Source organism: Podarcis gaigeae (genome assembly GCF_964106915.1).
Source record: "Podarcis gaigeae genome assembly, chromosome: 3".
Lineage (NCBI taxonomy): Eukaryota > Metazoa > Chordata > Lepidosauria > Squamata > Lacertidae > Podarcis > Podarcis gaigeae.
Genome location: NC_139680.1, coordinates 38,880,843 through 38,898,922, shown reverse-complemented (window position 1 = coordinate 38,898,922; position 18,080 = coordinate 38,880,843). Strand labels below are relative to the sequence as shown.

Here is an 18,080-nt window from a genome sequence, read left to right as displayed (position 1 = left end):
CAGGTGTGCATTTTGGGTCAGAACCTTCCACCAAATGCTAGTGTTTATCTTTTCCCTAAAAGTCTTGAGGAAGGTTATGTTGTAATAAACATCCAGATAAGGAAGTCTAACTTTTCCCTGCTGCAAAACCCAGAGTGCACCCTCATTGCTTCCTTCTTTAATTATAAGAGATTACTCAGGTAAGGGCTCAGGCCTTCTCTATTAACACCAGAGACTCAGGTTCCACAGTAATCATCACATTCTGAATTAATTAGCAGGCGGCATGTTAATTTAATGAAAGAGGCAGGCAAGGTAACAACTACTGTGTGCAAGGAAACCTTCTTTCGTAGCTATAGTTTCTAATGTTTAGATGTTGCTGTTATTGTTAAAAATAATAATATTTTAAACCTCATGAGTACCCGATATCCTCCCACATCATAAGGCAACACACAGCATCAGGAACTTTAAACCCCACTCCCCATCCTCCAAATACCAACTGCTCTGGAATTATAACTGTCAACTTTTCCCTTTTCTTGCAAGGAATCCTATTCGGAATAAGGGAATTTCCCTTTTAAAAAGGTAAAAGTTGACAGTTATGTCTGGAACATCAGCTTCTTTCTTCATTTCAGAATATCTGATATACCTCAAGTAAGCAAAAAAAACCCGTAAACAAACCCAAGGTAAATGTGTTTGTGAGGAGAAAAATAATTTTCAGAACTCAGAAACCTTCAAAGTTCTCTTTAGGTCAAAAGTTCTGCAGCCTCTCCCAGCTGCAATCACTTCCTACAGAGAGTAATTACCGCATTTAGAAGTTCTCCTAAAGGTGAGCAATCAACCTGCAACAACTGCCACCCAAAGTTTCCAAAATCAGAGAGAGAGAAGCTAAATCATTCCATAAAACAACATGCCAAGAATGACGAACAGGATGGAAAGCCACCCTTTAACCTATATATACACATATATGTAAATTATGACACATACATATGCACAAACGTACTGTGTGTGTAGAAAAAGAGATTATTTGCAATGTACATAAAAAAGAGCAGGCTAGTGTATTCTTTTGGAGGTGACTTTTAATGCGTGTTTGTGGGAGGTGATCTTGGAAAGTGTTAACAACTTCCCCCAACCAAAGCCTATGTTGCTGTTCATATCTATCTATAATAAAACAAGTCGTATTCCAAGATTTATCTAACAAAAGTCAACCAGGGGTTCCCAAATGAACAGCGTCAGCAACAGGAGGGGAAAAGCCCAAGACAGAAAGCAGACCCGAATGCAAGCCAAGGAAGGGAGAGAGGGAGGAAGGGAGAGAGGGAGGGAGGCGGAGAAAGAGAGAAGAAACTCGGGATGGAAAAAGAGGGAAGGGGCTCAGAGATGGGGAGGGGGGAGAGAGCCAGAAGAGGCGGAAGGGGGGACAGGGCAGCAGCGCAGCCGCCGGCTTTCTGAGCCGGGAGGGAGGAAGGCAGAGCGCGGGGCTCTCCGTCTGGCCCCCCAGTTTACCTGCCGCCGTCGCCGCCGCCGCGCTTCGTCCCCAGCTGATGCCGACTCGGCCCGGGCGTTGCGCGGCTGCTGCTGCTGCTCGCAGCTCCGCCCCGGCGCTCCTGGGAGCCGAGAGCGGCCGGGCCGGGGCGGGGCCTCCGCTGACGCCACGGCAGGAGAGGGAAGAGGAGGAAGCGCCTGGTGCCGGCCGGAGTTGCAACTTGGAGCGGCGCTTCTCCGCTCTCCTCCCTGGCCAAGGGATGCTGAGCATGCGCGGACCCAGCCGAGCGTGCTCAGTAAGCGGCGCCGAAGTCGCCTGCCCAGTTCTCTGCCCTTCCTCGGACTTCTAAATCAGACATGCAAGAAGTAGAACGCGAGCGATCTGCTCCGGGGCAGGAGGACTCGGAGGGTTGTTCGGAGAGCAGAGGTTCCCTGCTCAGGGCTCTCGCCTTGTCGTCCCTTTGGCTGCCCGCACGAGTCTAATCTTCCGAGTGTGTTGCATGGCAAAGCATCGCTTCAGCCCCCCCACCCCATAGAAAAGAAGAGAATTGGTACCCACACCACGATCATACGCAAAGAATGCAGAGGTTTTATCTAGCACCAACAAAGCTTGTGCGCAGCTACAGCAGTCCATGTATTTTAATATTTTGTGAAATATTATATTTAGTATTTTATCCCTGTCTTTCCATGTACAGTGGTACCTCGGGTTACATACACTTCAGGTTACATACGCTTCAGGTTACAGACTCCGCTAACCCAGAAATAGTACCTCGGGTTAATAACTTTGCTTCAGGATGAGAACAGAAATTGGGCTCCGGCGGCGCAGCAGCAGCAGGAGGCCCCATTAGCTAAAGTGGTGCTTCAGGTTAAGAACAGTTTCAAGTTAAGTACGGACCTCCAGAACGAATTAAGTACTTAACCCGAGGTACCACTGTGCCTTGGTATTTTGAGGTTCAGTTTGTGATTCAATATATTTAGGAAGTGAAGACTGAGTTTTCTTTGTTCACCCAAATGTGGGTTTCTGATGTTCCCTTCCCCAACCCTTCTTTTTTTAAAAAAAAAAGTTTTTCCTGACCTGACATACAGGTTTCGGAGATGATGAATATCTGTAGCAATAACAAACACTTTTGGAACATTAGGAGAGAAAGGATAGATGTTCAATGTGGGTATTTGTTAGGGAGATACATAAGGAAGGAAGGAAGCTCGGAGCAAGTAGTGAAGGGAAGTAGGACTCATGTTGTTTGAGCAGAGTAAGGCAATAAATCCACTGTCCAGCCCAGAATTTCCTGTGTTATTGAAACCAGCTCTGAGCAAGTTTGTTTTCTTTTTCTTTTCATCTTTGTGGGACGCAGAGTGGCGCTTTCAGCTACAAAGCTGACCTGCACATTCTTGCAAAGAATACTTTCCTCTTTGGCCTAGAATGCAGGAGTGCAAGCTCAATGGAACACCTTCTCTTCCCATGCCCATTGTCACAGGAGTGCAGTAGAAATCCCATTTCTAAAATAAAAAGCTAACAAGCAAAGTTCACAATTCAAAGACTGAATAGTTTCACTTCAGGCTTTCCAAAAGCAGTTTCTGAGATGTGTTTGGGCAGGATTCTTACAAAAGGCATGCTTTGCAGCTAATTATGTTCCTCATTCACATAACATGGCATTCACATAACAAAACAATTATTGCTGGGATGGTTAAAGTGGGTGACCCATTTCTGTGATGTCAGCGCAAGGTTATTTCCGCCTTTCCATGCCACTCCCACTTTTCTTCTTAGTTCCCTGTCACATACCAACAACCTTAGGTGATGACCTCTGTTAGGCTAGAAAACGGCTTCATTTGTTTACTGGCACACACAGAGGGAATCACAGAGCATCTTGTTAAGGGAACTTTACAGGACATAGATGGTCTTTGGTTATTTTTATTTTCCCTTGTGTCAATTGTGTATAAATTTACATAGATCTTGCTCTTCAATACTGAAGGGTTCCTAGAGCAGTTATCATCCAAAAGCTACCAATGACCCAAAAGCCAATGGTTTCACTAACAGAGCAAGCAAACAGCAATAATTTTTAAAATTTTAACAGACAAGGTACCACAGCTACAACCTCACTCCCCAAATTAACCCTTCATACCACAGTACCTTCATCCTTCAGGATGGCACTTAACTATTAATGTCACAAAAATCATAGTAAAACTGCTGTAGCAAGCAAAATATATAAACTGTGGCAGGCAGAAGAGAAAATCACATCTATTTCCCACCACTGCCCCCCCCCCTTTATTTTGTCCAACTCTGCCTGGGCCAAAATTATATCGTATTATCATACAGTAGGGGTGGGGAATCCCATGGATTTGGAGGTCTGGTAATTATTCAGGTTGCCATAGGTGTGGAGAGAGAATTTAAGTCTTTATTAATGTGCTGGAATCCTGAATAAAATTCCTCCCCGAAAGCTACAAATTGGCACCAGGATTTCCTCACAATGCACAGAGCAACAGAGGAGGAATCTTATTCAGGGCTGTAGCACTCAAATAAAGGGTTAACACTCACACACTTGCTGAAACTTGGGTTATGATGAGCTGTCCTCCCTGCACAGTTGATGCTATTAGCATTTGCTTAAAATTTGCCTGTTAAATGCTATGATGCATTTAATGTCATGTGTGCTCTGGTGCTCTTCTCTGCTGCATAGTTCATGAGCAGGCTTCACCACTATGAGTATTTTATGTTACGAAGTGGTATGTAGAGCATCTATGGAATTTAAAAGAGTTGTTTTAAATTTGCTCTATAGTGTTTTGTTTTGTTTTAAGGGCTCAAGCAGGATGCATAAGAGGAAATAAGTTTGCTGCAGCGTAATGTATTGTATATAAATCGCTCAGTTCCATTCTTTTTTTAAGGCCAGAACTGCTGCCGCCCCTGGAACCATCTTGTGTGACAAACCTGTGGTATGCTTGGGGTTATTCCAGTTGTAGCAATGTCCTACAAATATATGCTTCTCCATATACATTTTGGAAGCAGGCCAGGAATGGGTTTTCCCACTATAAGTACAATTATTGGCAGGCACTAACATGAGAGTGCTGTTAAATTGCAACTCATGTTGCACTTCAAAAGGAAGGACAGGGTCAATCCCACTTATAGTGGTGGACTGTGCTAATATGGCACCCTGAACAAGGGCACACTTTGGTACCCACTAAATATTTATGTGCTCTTGTGTGTAGAACCCTGCAAGGGAATTCTTGAAGTTTACATGATCCATTTGCCCCTTTTTAATACAGTCAAACCTCAGTTCTTGAACAGCTCAGTTTTTGAACGTTTTGGCTTCCAAACACCAAAAACCCAGAAGTAACTGCTTCGGCTTTCGAACGATTTTCGAAAGCCGAATGTTCTAAGTGGCTTCTGTTTTGAGTTTTCCTATTGTACTGAGGCTTCCGCTTTCTGTTGTTGAACGTTTCAGAAGTTAAACGGTCTTCTGAAACGGATTACGTTCAACAACCAAGGTTTGACTGTATAGGAAAAGCTGTAGTCCTAAGTTCCTTTCAAGAATTTGACTCAGCACTACTTCTTTTTATAAAGTTTGTATTTAGGAAACAAACAAAACAACTCAAAGAAGGCAAGATGCGCTCCAACCAGATTGGTTAAATTTTTGGACAAAGTACACAATAGTCTGCATTCAACTAATCTTTACTCAGAGTAGACCCACTTAAATTAATGAAACAAGTTAGTTGTAGCCATTCATTTCAATGACTCTATTTTGAGCAAAAGTTCATATTTCTGCTTTTTTTTAAAAAAAAGAAAAAACGTAGTATGCTTTCTTCTGACCAGCTTTGGTTTTAATACTATAAAGGAAAATCTTTGTAGTGCTTTACAAGGAAAGGTGAGAATGAGTAATCTGATGCATTATTTATAGACTTGAGTACATTCTACCCAAAAACTCCAATGAAAAAGGAAATGCTGCCTTGGTTTACTGGCCCACAAGAATGTCTGGTTTCTGTAAAACTTCTCTAATGTTACAGGGGAAGGAACAGATCAAACTAAAGGGCAAAAATGAACAAGAAAATTAGAAATAAGATTTAAGTAGTGAAATGCATGCTAGTTGTACATACCCCACCAACTCAAATGATTCCAAAGGTGCATATACTCACTTTTAACTTTTCGACCTAATACTTGGACTACCAATTCTAACACAAATTGCCAGGGTTGGTTTCTTACGACGAAATGAAATCTAACAGTATTCAGAAAGGCTTCCTAAAATGAGGAAATTTTCCTAGCCAGAATTCTATATACACTGGCACTGTAGCAAGTTCAAGTAAAAGTGTTGGGACTTGCCTCCAAGCAAGATGTGTTTAGATCAGTGGTTCCCAAACTTTGTTGTTTATCTCTGGACCACTTGGAAATTGCTATGGATCTTGGTGGTTTTGCTGCCTGTTTAGCAATTGTAAAGCACTGTACTTATGGTTCACCATACTGGGGGGGGGGGTGACAAGTATGACACCGCTGGGATCTATCCTGGCCCCAGTGTTGTTCAACATCTTTATAAATGACTTAGATGAAGGAACGGAGGGGCTGCTCATCAAGTTTGCAGATGACACCAAACTGGAATGGGTAGCTTGTACTGCAGAAGACAGAATCAGGATTCAAGAGAAGAGTAACACATTGGATAACTGTGTCAAAACAAGCAAAATGAATGCCTTAGTCATACCCCACATGGAGTACTGTGTCCAGTTCCGGGCACTACAATTAAAGGAGGATATTGAGAAGCTGGGATGTGTGCAGAGGAGGGCAAGCATGAGAAAGGGCCTGGAAACCAAGCCTTAAGAGCGATGGTTGAGAAAGTAACAACAATACTACATTCTCCATTTGCAAAACCAAACCAACAGGGAACATCTACTGATAACAAGAGGAAAATATTAAAGCATACAATGCTTGGGAGAATTTTTAGAGGTCATGAAAGCTGGTGCATAAAGTTTCTCAAACATGTGTCTTCCCACTCCCGCCCCCACACTTTTCCTATCATTTTATAAAAACCTGCTTTGAGCACCATCTCACATTTTAAAAGGGGTGTCTGAAATGTTTCTTCAGCTAAACTTGTCATGGAGCCTTTGGGAAAGAAAGATACAAACATCTAAATAAAAAGGAAAGTCCTGTTACACTAGATTAACAGGACCTCATTTTAGAATATTCCCCAAACGTTCTGCACTCTTTAAGTGTAAGCAGGCAATTCTCTCAGCAAGAAAAATAAAGAATGCCACAAGGGAATATTAAATGTCACCTCTCCTTCTGCCTCTAGCAAATGTTTACCAGCACATCATACATTTTTCATGCTAAGTAACCTAAAACTTTTATAAGAATTCCTAACAGTTATTCTATCCAACATGAAAACCAATACGAGAGAGACATCTAATTAGTAAGCTATTTGATAGCTTTCTCTGAGGAACTCATTCATGCTGCTTTTAATGAATACAGGTCATACTGTCTTAAAGGCATTATTATGCAGGCAAGAATGTATTTTTATAAACACACCCACTAAGAGTACACCTCTGTGTATGTCTACTCAGAAGGAAGCTTCACTGACTTCAATGGAACTTATTTCCAGGCCAGTGTGTTCTGGACTGCAGCCTCTATTGGTGCATTCCCTCCTTTGGTTTCTCTGTATAGGATTTCAGCTCGACTTTTATACTTGAACTCAGGTGCCGATTAATGTCAGATGAGCATGTGCTGTTGTTTTTCAATACACTATAGAAACAAATCAAGATTAAAGCTTAGGCAACATGCAGCATAAATTACCCAAGGTCTTCAAACTTGTTTTTGACCATTTTATTAAAAAAATAAATTTCCTATATCAACATGTGTATCAGGTTGCTGCATGACTGATCCATTACCATAATATTAAGAGAAACATTGCATTCTTCACATCTCGAAAAGGAATACAAGCTCCAGGACATTCTGAAAAACAGAACCATGTAATCAGAATTAAAGTATACCACAACCTGTTTGTTTTTGTTTTTTTTAAAAAATCATTTCAACAAAAAACCTTGCACAGGTTGGTATGCATTTTGCTAAGTCTACTCTTCTAATATAACTTGTTCAAGAAGTACTATTATTATTATTTTGCCACACCAACAAATGTTTACATTTGTTGTCAATCCTTTTTAGGTTTTACTCTAGCTAGCTTTCTAAAAAATGACTAGTAATTCTCAATTTTGAGGCATAAATGCTGGATCATTAGTGCCACTTGTGCGCTTTTATATCTAATGCCAAGAGTTGTTTCTTCAGAGTCACAAGTTATCCCTATGAATTTCTTGAGTGTAACACTGACAATGCCATGAGGGTTCTACAGCTGGTCTGACCACGGCAAATATTGGGAAAGTATGGAAAACCTAAGGCTGCAATCCTAAAGCTCGGCTCCTTAAATTGAAGCCAATTAGACAGAAGCAATTTTGTGTGCTGCACTACAGCTCCAAACAGTACTGCACTTGGTCTTCCTCTTTGGACAAAGTAATATCAGAACTAGCTGCACGTAAAAACAAAAGCAAAAAGGTGTACTGAGCGGGTGACACTGCTGTAAAAATCAAGAACCGATGCAAAAGTAAAAAATCCTGTGTATACAGGTTAAAAGGACATACAGAGTCATGATGGTCTAAAACTCAGCATATTCCAACGGTATATTTCCTCCCATTCAAAGTCTCTTTTGGACAAAAGCATTGTTACACCAAAATGTATCTGCAAAGGAGTTTCTGTTCCCCAGTTTTCAATATCAATACCTTGTGAATATTTAAGGAGTTATGGAAGAGACTTGATTTCTTTTGGACTTTTTAGAAAAGCTGGCATCATAAGGCTGTACTTCTTGAAACGTAATTTAAAAATCAAATTACATCATGGAAATATGCCAACAAGTTGTCTCAGTATTGGAAGATAACTCTACTTAAAATTGAGGGGGGAAAGAAGCAAGCAAGCAATGACATCTAGCAATATTTTGGTTTTCTGGACAATACAAAAAAATAGTACTCGTACATTTAAGAAATGTTCCATCAGATAGATAAAGCACATATGAATGCACATTCAGAATTCTGACACAGAAAATGTAATGTGGACAATTTGCTGCTATTTCCAAGCACACTTACAAAAAATACAATTTTATAATGAAAGAATTGTCAAAATACAGTTGAACAACGATCGGGAGCCACGCCCCCAAAAAGGATTCAACAGTATTACTTAAGCTCTGTTTCAGACTGTATTAAATACTGCTTAAGTAAACTTGTGGTCATAAAGCAGCATTATTCCAAGCACTTGTGAAGTTCCTTCTTTCATTATCTGAAGTGTCCTTTACTAAAGATTACACTGCCTGGCACTCGGATTCAAAGTGCAAACTCCTCACCTTGGAAACACAATGCATTTAGACACATTCTTATATTGTTGTACATAGCTGAAGCAGACACATCTTGTATATGGCAACTGTAAATCAAAGTATGGGTTTGATCACCTTGCTACATAGGTATTCCCCGTGCATTACAGAAGTCTTACTGGGAAATGTTCAATGACAACTTTACTTAAACACAGAAAGAGTTAACCAATTCATCCTATAAATATCTTCTTTATTTGCTTTGTGTCTAGAAGTTTCTATTAAGTTCTATTAACAGAAATACATAACAAAAGGTCTTCTATGTAGTGAAAAACTTAATTACAAATATTGAAAAAGGTTGGACTAATTAACATATGTACAGATTTGTCTAGTTAATATATTGAGGGGAATCTGTTTAATTAATGACATACATTTATAAGCATCAACAGTAAGTTTCAGTTGATAGTACTCCAAGTCCTTAGTTTGGGCAATGAGGATATGGTAAATTTCAAGATTGTTTTTTTTTAAATGTAGCCATAACATGCAACAGAAAATATTCAGTCTGAACAGCTGCTGATAAATTGTTCTATTCCTTCCTGAAAAGATTTCTCTGCCAAATTAGTGTCCTTCTGTCCCTTCTTTTCTTTGTTCTGCTGTTCCTGTAGATTCAGGATTATGTTTCGTATTTCTTCCCGTTTTGTTTTCATTCTTGGGCGAGGAAACCAGTCTGTTAAATTCATTGGTAGTTCAAAACTTAGAATAGGAGTCTAGTAGAGACAAAAGAAGTAGGCTTATAGCAACAGGGCCTATAATGTATGACTTTTATATGACGTATTCAAAAATTAAGAATATCAGAAAATGTCAGATTTGTTACATTTTTACCCTTCCTCCAGTTTCCTCTTAAAAGAGCATACACATAGTACAACATACTCCTAAAGAAAACAATCATACAGAAATTCTCAACAAAACAATAAACACTATATTTATTTCCGCTTGCTGAAATGTACAAGGTGTTCATGAGCAGAGGGCATAAACTAGCCTAGCTAAACTAGTTTTGATTACATTGAAACAGTGATTACTATATTTGGTTCTATTCAGCTACCTTCTTAAGGTCCCATCTGCACTATACATTAAAAGCAGTGACATAACACTTTAAACTGTCAAAGCTTTCCCCATGGAATTCTGGGAACTGTAGCCTGACACAGCTGAGAATTCTTAGGAGGACCCCAATACGCCTCATAGATCTACAATTGTGGCTTAACAGTCAATGTATCTTCTCAGGAACTGTAGCTCTATGAGCAGAATTATGGGTCTCTTAACAACTCTCAGCACCCACAACAAAATGCAGTTCCCAGAATTCTATGGAAGAAGCCGTGACTGTTTAAAGTGGCATGATACTGCTTTAAGTGAATAGTGCAGATGGGGCCAGGATAAAGCTGTGACAATGTTCTGTAGACCCAGGGCATTAGGCTAGAATGCTGGCTTAATAATGGAAGCAGGAAGGTTGTCTTGCTCACACCTTACAGATTAATCTATCGTTAGAAGCAGTTTATGGTCTAGATAACTTTTGCACAGGGTCACACAATACGGCAAAAGGGAGTGAGATGCTTTTTTTGGGGTCACAAGTGGAGCACAGGTTTGCTTATCTGCCATTGTTGTAGTGCTCATGATGGATCATCATCTGCAAAGAATTCTACAGCTCCAACACTCAGCACAATACAACATGCATTGGAAAGGGTTCCTACTGACACCTCACTACACAATTTAAATATGTACTTAATCCATTTGCATCTATAAACTTGTTCAAGGCACACTGGGGAACTAGAGTCCCCACAGCATTTTAAAGCTACTTTACATTAAATATGTGTATGTTTATATAACCTATAGAACATTAAATGTGTGCATGTTTATATAAGCTATAGAACAAAACAAAACAAAGTATCAACTGAAGCATTAATCCTAGGATTCAGCCATCAATATTATTCTATGTTGTGGAGCAAGCTACACACTTGCTCATTCTTCTTAATTTAACCTATAATAGGTGCTGCTGCCAGCTAGTCATCCTGACACAGTAACCCACTGAGAATGTGGCAAAGATAGGCAGGAGTTGCCTTATCAAATCCAAAGCAATCATAACATTGGGAACTAACTGGTCTTTTATAAATGCTGTACTGCAGCTTGTTAACTACCTCTAATCATTGTAAAATAAAAGCCATGGAAGTAGAAAAATGGAGACAGGGACAAGAGGTGCATACAAGCACTGCTCCCAATGTTCCTGGGTACATGAGCTTCCGTTCAGATGTCTGGAGAAAGTGATTAGTTCTGCATAAAATGCCATATTCCACAAAGAAAGCAAGATAGTGTGACACTGAATTCCACTATTTTTGGCTATTACGAACATTCCGCCTGACCGAGCTGGCCAGATTGAATGATCCCTCCACCCCTCCCACTGTGGGGGTAGTAGGGGGCAAATGGGGGAAGAGAGTACAGTCATACCCAAATGCCTTGCGAATTGAATGTTTTGTCTCCCAAACACTGCAAAATGAGTGTTCCAGTTTGCAAATGTTTTTTGGAAGCTGAACGTCCGGCGCAGCTTTTGATTGAGTGTAGGAAGCGCCTGTAGTCAATCTGAAGCCATGCCTTGGTTTTCGAACCTTTTTGGAAGTGAAACGGACTTCTGGAACAGATTCCGTTCAAGAATCACAGTATGACTGCATGGAGTTCATTAGGTGACTCCCATCCACAGGCTCCAGAAATGTGCATGGTGGCTAAATTAAACTTGATAATTTCAATGTCCCTAAAATTTTAAACTAAAAATACAAGTAATCTCACCTCAAAAAAGCTCTCCACATACTGTAGCACATAAACTCCACAATCACTAAAGTTGTTCTGCTGTGGCACTTTAGGGTTTGAGCCTTTCATAACATCTTTGGAGAAACTTCTTTTAGTGCCTTTCCTGACTTCCCATTCCACCTCCAAGTATCTGCAATATAAAATCAAGAGGATGAGAAAAATGCTTTTATGGGATGTTCCAGGATTGACTGAAAAGGTTTTGCTTGAGAGGTCAACTACTTACTCCCGTAGTGTTCTAACGACGTTTGATCGGGAAGGCCCTCGCAATGAATCCATGAGCAGAATGCAAGGCCTACAAGAAAGCAAATTGTTTTGGTCTCATTAGAATTTTGCATATGCCACAGTGTTAAAACAAGGAAATGATATTATTTGATGAGGGTTCATATAGCTCTCACAGGTATGTGTAAAAAGAAAGAAGTAGATTTCTTTCATGATCCATACACAGTAGAAGTGTCTTTTTTCTTCTTCACATCTGTGCACCGAGGAAGAAGACACAGGTTTTGTTTCACTCCACCTAAAAGCTATACTGCATTTTGCTTTCATTTTATTGTAAATGCTACATGAATGTAAAGTAAATTACAATGAGATTTAAGACAGGACTAAACACAAATAATTTGAGCAGCCATTTACATGTATTATTTCATTACAATGTAAGACTAGATCAGGAACAGGGAGGGAGCCTGCTGCCCTCAGGATGTTGCTGAATGAAAACTCCATTCTTCTCTGACTACTGGTCATATTGGCCATCCTACTGAGTGATGGAGTCCAAAAACCTCTGAAGGACCACAGGTTCCTTAATCCCTTGTCTAGACAAGACCCAGAACTACACTCGAAAGATCAGAACTTTACTTCATTTTCCTTCTAACCTGTATATCTCAAAGCAAGTGGATTTAGATTTGCATAAATATGCCTACATTTTTAATCACCTACTATTATTGCAAAGAGAAAAGTTTATGTCCAACTCTTTATATTCTTATAAGGCAGATGGGAGTTGAGGTTTTGAAAGAGTGCTGAAGGTAATATAATTACTTCATGATAGAGAGGAAATAACAAGTCAGTCACAGCTCAACTGTAGAGCCACAATGCTAAATAATATACCTAATTCTTAAAGCTGGAAGGTAATTAACAACTATACAACAAATGTAGCCCCGGTGTGTGTACAAGGATAGCTATCCAGCAGCAATTCCAAGGGTCAGATCCTGCATTAGTATAGCAATTATATTCCCCAAGCACTTCACTGGTAGGACTTTTCAAGCATAGAAAAGAATTATGTACAGTTATATTTACCCATATCAGTTACTCTATGTTTGGCCTATTAAACTTTTAAGAGGAACAACATATTAAGAACAGCTTACACATAAGGTGCAAAACAGAAAAAAAATCAAGTGACATAATAATAATAATAATAATAATAATAATAATAATAATAATAATATTTCTATTGAAAAAGCAAATTTAAGGAACTGGTTAGCAACATAAGGAGCCATAGCCTAAAATATGTGGATATTAAAGTAGTTGTGCCCTTTTTGCTAAGCAAAGCTGATATCTGAAGTAGTATTACATCGACCGTTAAGCCTTTGGATTCGAGCTGGATAGAAAGATACTTGAGCCACCATCTGCTTGAGACAATCCATGCCAGGCTGTGGCACAGAGTCACAGTAGCTCTGAATGCGATACTTCTAAAAGCTTAAAACATTAACATGTTTCTCTCTGGTGGAGCAGGCAGACTGTTAAGAATACTTCACTGGTGATGCAGATACTTACAGCAAACATAAGTCATAATAACGTTACAATGTATATTAATTCTTTTGTAAACCCAGAATTGACAAATGAAGAAAAAGAGGTTGAGTAAGCTAAATTCTGAAAGAATGAAAAAGCAGAGATTTTATACAAGCTTATTTACAATGTTCAAATCCTGCCTGACCAGAGCAGGAATTATTATTTTTTTAAATTTGAGCTCTAAATTTGGAAATAACAGAACAGGGGAACAAAAAGAACACTGGATTAGGAAGACACATCTGTGATTATTAATGGAAAGCCATAAATGTGTCACTTCAAAACTTACTGTTTACATATAGTTGGCTTCAGATGCCATTGTCCCAATTCTGAATTACAATGATCATCCGCAAGACCATCATCATCACTGCTGTTGTCCTAAAATAGAAAATATGTATTTGTAAGATTCTATCTTAAGAAACCCAGGAGAAGCTAGAATTACATATGCAGCAAGGTGGCATGATCCATGTGGTTATAGGACTCAGGCAAAATGCTAGCTCCCTCCCCTACTCATGCCCTTTATGTTACAGGCATTGAGGCTGGTGCACATTGGGATTGGTCGGGCAAAGACAGTAGGTGAAGCTGGGACCAATGACAGAGAGAGAACGAGCCAATGAACTTTTCTTCTTTAAGTAACTGAGTTTGGCGGGAGTGGAGAAAAAGAATTTAAACTTTTTCTGCAACAAAGACCGCAACCTGTATTTGAACTACTCCTTGTAATAAAACCAGGAAGCAATTATTCTGTTCCAGGAGAAACATTATCTAGAAATTAGAACTTAGAAACCAAATGAACCTATCAGTACAGAAAACCCCCACATCATATAATGATGGGAGGAAAATTATCACACACAAATAATATGGTTTCCATTTCTGCAGTAATCTCTGCAGCCTGCAATGCAATGTAATGGGCTATATACATTTCTGCCCGTTTTGAAGTTCCACCTTTATGCTATGCTTAGATATTTCACTGTGAATATTTTCTTGGAGGACAACAAATGACCCTTCACCCTTCTGAAAAACTGACCTGTTTACCAAGGCAGGTGCAATCCAAGTACGACTGCAAATATATGAATTATATATGACTATATAATTCAAGCTGCCCAGAACACAGAAACTACACTCAGTAGATTGCCTCTAGCTCTTGAATAAAGGCAGGAGAACTAGCCAAAAGAAAACCTACAGGAAAGGCTAGAAATAACCCAGACAAAGATTACAAAGTATTTTAAGAATATAAAAGCAAGATAAATGGTTATGTTTAGAAATTTCTAGGTGGAGGACTATAAAGCCAAGCCATCTTTCCATTCAGAATCTAAGTATCACAGGATGAGAGTATTTCAAGTGTACCACAAGGACTATGAGGATAGAACTTCTTTCTTGGCTATTTTTATTTCCTGAACAGCTGTGAAAATGCTTTTCAAAAAGATTTTGAAGTCCCTCTAGGTAGAAATTACTGACCTGCATCCAGTCTCACTATGCCTCACATATACAGCTGATGAAAGGAAAAACAACTCATTGGATGAAGGAACAGGACAGCCTGTAAGTATTAGTCTGTATAGTCTTTGAAATTGCAAACCACACTAGTAACTCTTCAAATAAAGACTGCCATTTAATATATAACTGGACTGCCCAACTGTCCATAACAGCCCACCAGCCACAGAAATTTCTCAGGAACAAGGAACAGTTAAGGAAGAAAATCAAGAAAGGGAGGAAATTTTAATTTCCCGCACTTTAAAAAAGAATCTAAAAGATCCACCACTATGTTCCCCACCGAAAGCAGCGACAAACGGCTGTATCTGCACAAGACAAAATCCCTCGCTAGACTTAATAACAGAACTAGAATGACTAAATGCTGTCAACCAGCCACCAACTCAAAAACGGACCCTACGCTTGCTGTCCTGGAATATCGCAGGGTGGGGAAACAAAGGCGGAGACCCAGACCTAATGAACTTCTTTAAAGACTTTGAATTAATACTTCTACAAGAAACATGGTCAACTAGAGATATCAAAATCAATGGCTTCACCTCCTATACGAAACCCGCATTGAAAACAAACACGAAGGGCCGGCCGAAAGCAGGGTTCTGTTGTATGATCAAAGACAACTTAGGGTTTGAAATCAAGCAACTAGAAGAATGCTTACCACTTGCACAAGCTCTACTTTTAACCCAAAACAAAGATTCTTTGCTACTTGTAAATGTCTATATCCCCCCAACCAAAAACAACAGCAGCAGTGAAAACTGGTCACAACTAACCTCTTATATAGAAAATCTGACCGATAAATACCCAAATGCCTCACTGATAATAGCAGGTGATTTTAATGCCAGAGTAGGAACCAACAATGAACAACTATGTAGCAAACTAAATTGGAATACTGATAATGATATCGCACATGCCCTGAAAATAGGACGATTCTCCAGAGACAGGGTTGTTAACAACGAAGGCTTACGCCTACTTGAATTATGTAACAACTTTAATTTGCAGATTGTGAATGGTTCAACAAAAGGCGATAGAAGCGGGGAGTTTACATACTTCTCCCCCCGAGGATGCAGTGTCATCGACTATATTCTTGTCCCTTATAATATTATAAATTCGATCATGGACTTCAAAATTGGAACGCGCACTGAAAGCGACCACCAGCCATTATCGTTGTCTATTAACTTAAAGGACGAAACCAAAATAACTAAGTACAATACCATAGAACCTTCTCAATACAAACAAATGACCCAATTAAAATGGTCCCAGGAAATGAGTGTAGCAGTGGGGCAAAAACTTACAGCCAACCTGAGAAAACAAGTATTATCCAACTTAAAGATCACTAATTTCTACAGTGATATTCCGAAAATTTATAATGAAATCTTTCAAATGTTTGTAGAGCTTAGTACTCCACCTAAAGTTTGGGTACTTAAACATACCGCTAGCCCTTGGTTTGATGATGAATGTTTCCAGCTAAAAAGAAAACTGCGCCAAACATTTAAAAATAATCGCACTAAACTAGAGCCCTCTTATCTTGATGAAAAAAGAAAATATCATTACATTCTGGCCGAAAAGAAACAGAAATACGCAACCCAAAAATGGCTACAATTATTTGACTCAATTCAGAGCAAAAACAACAAAGCGTTCTGGAACCTAGTGTATGGAGGATTGAAAGCCGAAAACCAACTAACTCTACCACCAATTGCAGAATCCAAATGGTTCCAATACTTTACATCTGTATTTAACAATCTACACAGTGAACTTAAAGGAAATGAAACCACCAAAAATAAAATTATTAAACTCCAGGAGTGGCCAAGGGTAGAGGAAGAGGAAATTAGAGAGATAGTTAAAAATTTCAAATCCGGGAAATCTCCTGGACCAGACGGTCTACCAATAGAATTATTTAAGACCTATATCGATTGGTGGGCAGAACCCTTAGCCCAACTGTTTACGCTTATAGATAAATATGGGATCATACCTGAGATATGGCTAAGATCAATAATTATTCCAATCTTTAAAAATGGCGACCCAAAAGAACCAAGGAATTATAGACCGATAAGCCTTCTATCAGTGATAGGGAAAATCTACGCTAAGCACCTCTTATCTAAACTCCTTACCTGGATGAAAAATCTAAATTTACCAGGGAAAGAACAAATAGGTTTCTCCAAAGGTTGCTCCACACTAGACCACTGTCTTATACTTATGCATCTGGTTGAAAAATACAGATCCCAAAGGCAATCTAAGATATACGCTGCTTTTGTAGATTTTCGTGGTGCATTCGACTCAATTGACCGCCCAAAGTTGTGGAGGAAACTCGCAGAATTAAAAATTGATCAGCGCCTATTGATTCTAATGCAAAATCTACACTCTTCCAATACCTGTCAAGTCAAACTTAACATCAAAGGTCACCTTTCATCAGACATCCCAATCTCGAAAGGGGTAAAACAAGGGTGTATTCTCGCCCCCTTTCTATTTAATTTATTTTTATCAGACTTGCCAGATTACCTTCAAAAAATAGAATCACATGCCCCTAAACTTAATCAGAAACCAGTTCCTCTCTTACTATACGCAGACGATGCTGTCCTACTATCCTTAACGAGCTTGGGTCTGAAACGTCTTATATCTTCACTGATCCTCTATTGCGAATGTAACAAACTCTCTATAAACTATGAGAAGACAAAAATTTTGGTCTTCTCGAATGGTTGGAAATTAGAGAAATGGAAAATAAGAGGGCAAGAAATCCAACAAGTGAAAATCTATAGGTATCTGGGAATCTTATTCCAGAGCAATTTAGGGTGGGCAACCCATCGCACAAATGCCATAAAACAGGCAAAGTGCATCTCATCAGCAGTTGCCCGTTTTCATTATCAGAAAGGTAATCAATTTATTCCTGCGGCAAATCAGATATTTCAAACAAAAGTGCAATCCCAGATATTCTATGGAATCCCGCTATGGGTCCAAGCATATAACAATGATTTAAAAAAGATTCACTCTAGCTTTCTGAGACGTATTCTTGGACTCCCAGCTATGATCAAATACGAAACAATGTGTGCAGAAATAGGCATACACACAATGGAATATTGGGCATGGTCCACCTCAATAAAGTATTGGTTACGCTGCCACTTTCGCTGCCCTCCATCAAGTCTGCTCGCTGATTTGCTCAAAGACTCCTATAAATCAAGATGGTATCAGCACCTCGAAAAAAAG

The 18,080-nt window shown here is 39.4% G+C and overlaps 2 protein-coding genes across 8 annotated transcripts in view; both read right to left on the bottom strand.

Moving 5' to 3' along the window:
- Window positions 1–1,717, bottom strand: part of MYO6 (myosin VI) — a 114,721-nt gene extending 113,004 nt beyond the window's left edge. For 4 of the 6 annotated variants that reach the window (XM_083729964.1, XM_083729966.1, XM_083729967.1 and 1 more), the window contains exon 1: window positions 1,477–1,717. The gene's annotated coding sequence lies outside the window, so the exon portion shown is untranslated. The remainder of the gene's footprint in view (window positions 1–1,476) is intronic. The other 2 variants (XR_014561902.1, XM_083729965.1) reach the window with 2 other exon arrangements.
- A 5,517-nt stretch (window positions 1,718–7,234) lies between these two features.
- SENP6 (SUMO specific peptidase 6) overlaps window positions 7,235–18,080 on the bottom strand; it is a 49,760-nt gene continuing 38,914 nt past the window's right edge. For both annotated transcript variants that reach the window (XM_083730060.1, XM_083730059.1), the window contains 4 exons: window positions 13,693–13,781; window positions 11,851–11,919; window positions 11,607–11,757; window positions 7,235–9,541 (listed from right to left, as the gene is read on the bottom strand). In XM_083730060.1, the coding sequence (XP_083586186.1) occupies window positions 9,332–9,541; window positions 11,607–11,757; window positions 11,851–11,919; window positions 13,693–13,781 (519 nt within the window). In that variant the 3' untranslated portion in view covers window positions 7,235–9,331. The remainder of the gene's footprint in view (window positions 9,542–11,606; window positions 11,758–11,850; window positions 11,920–13,692; window positions 13,782–18,080) is intronic.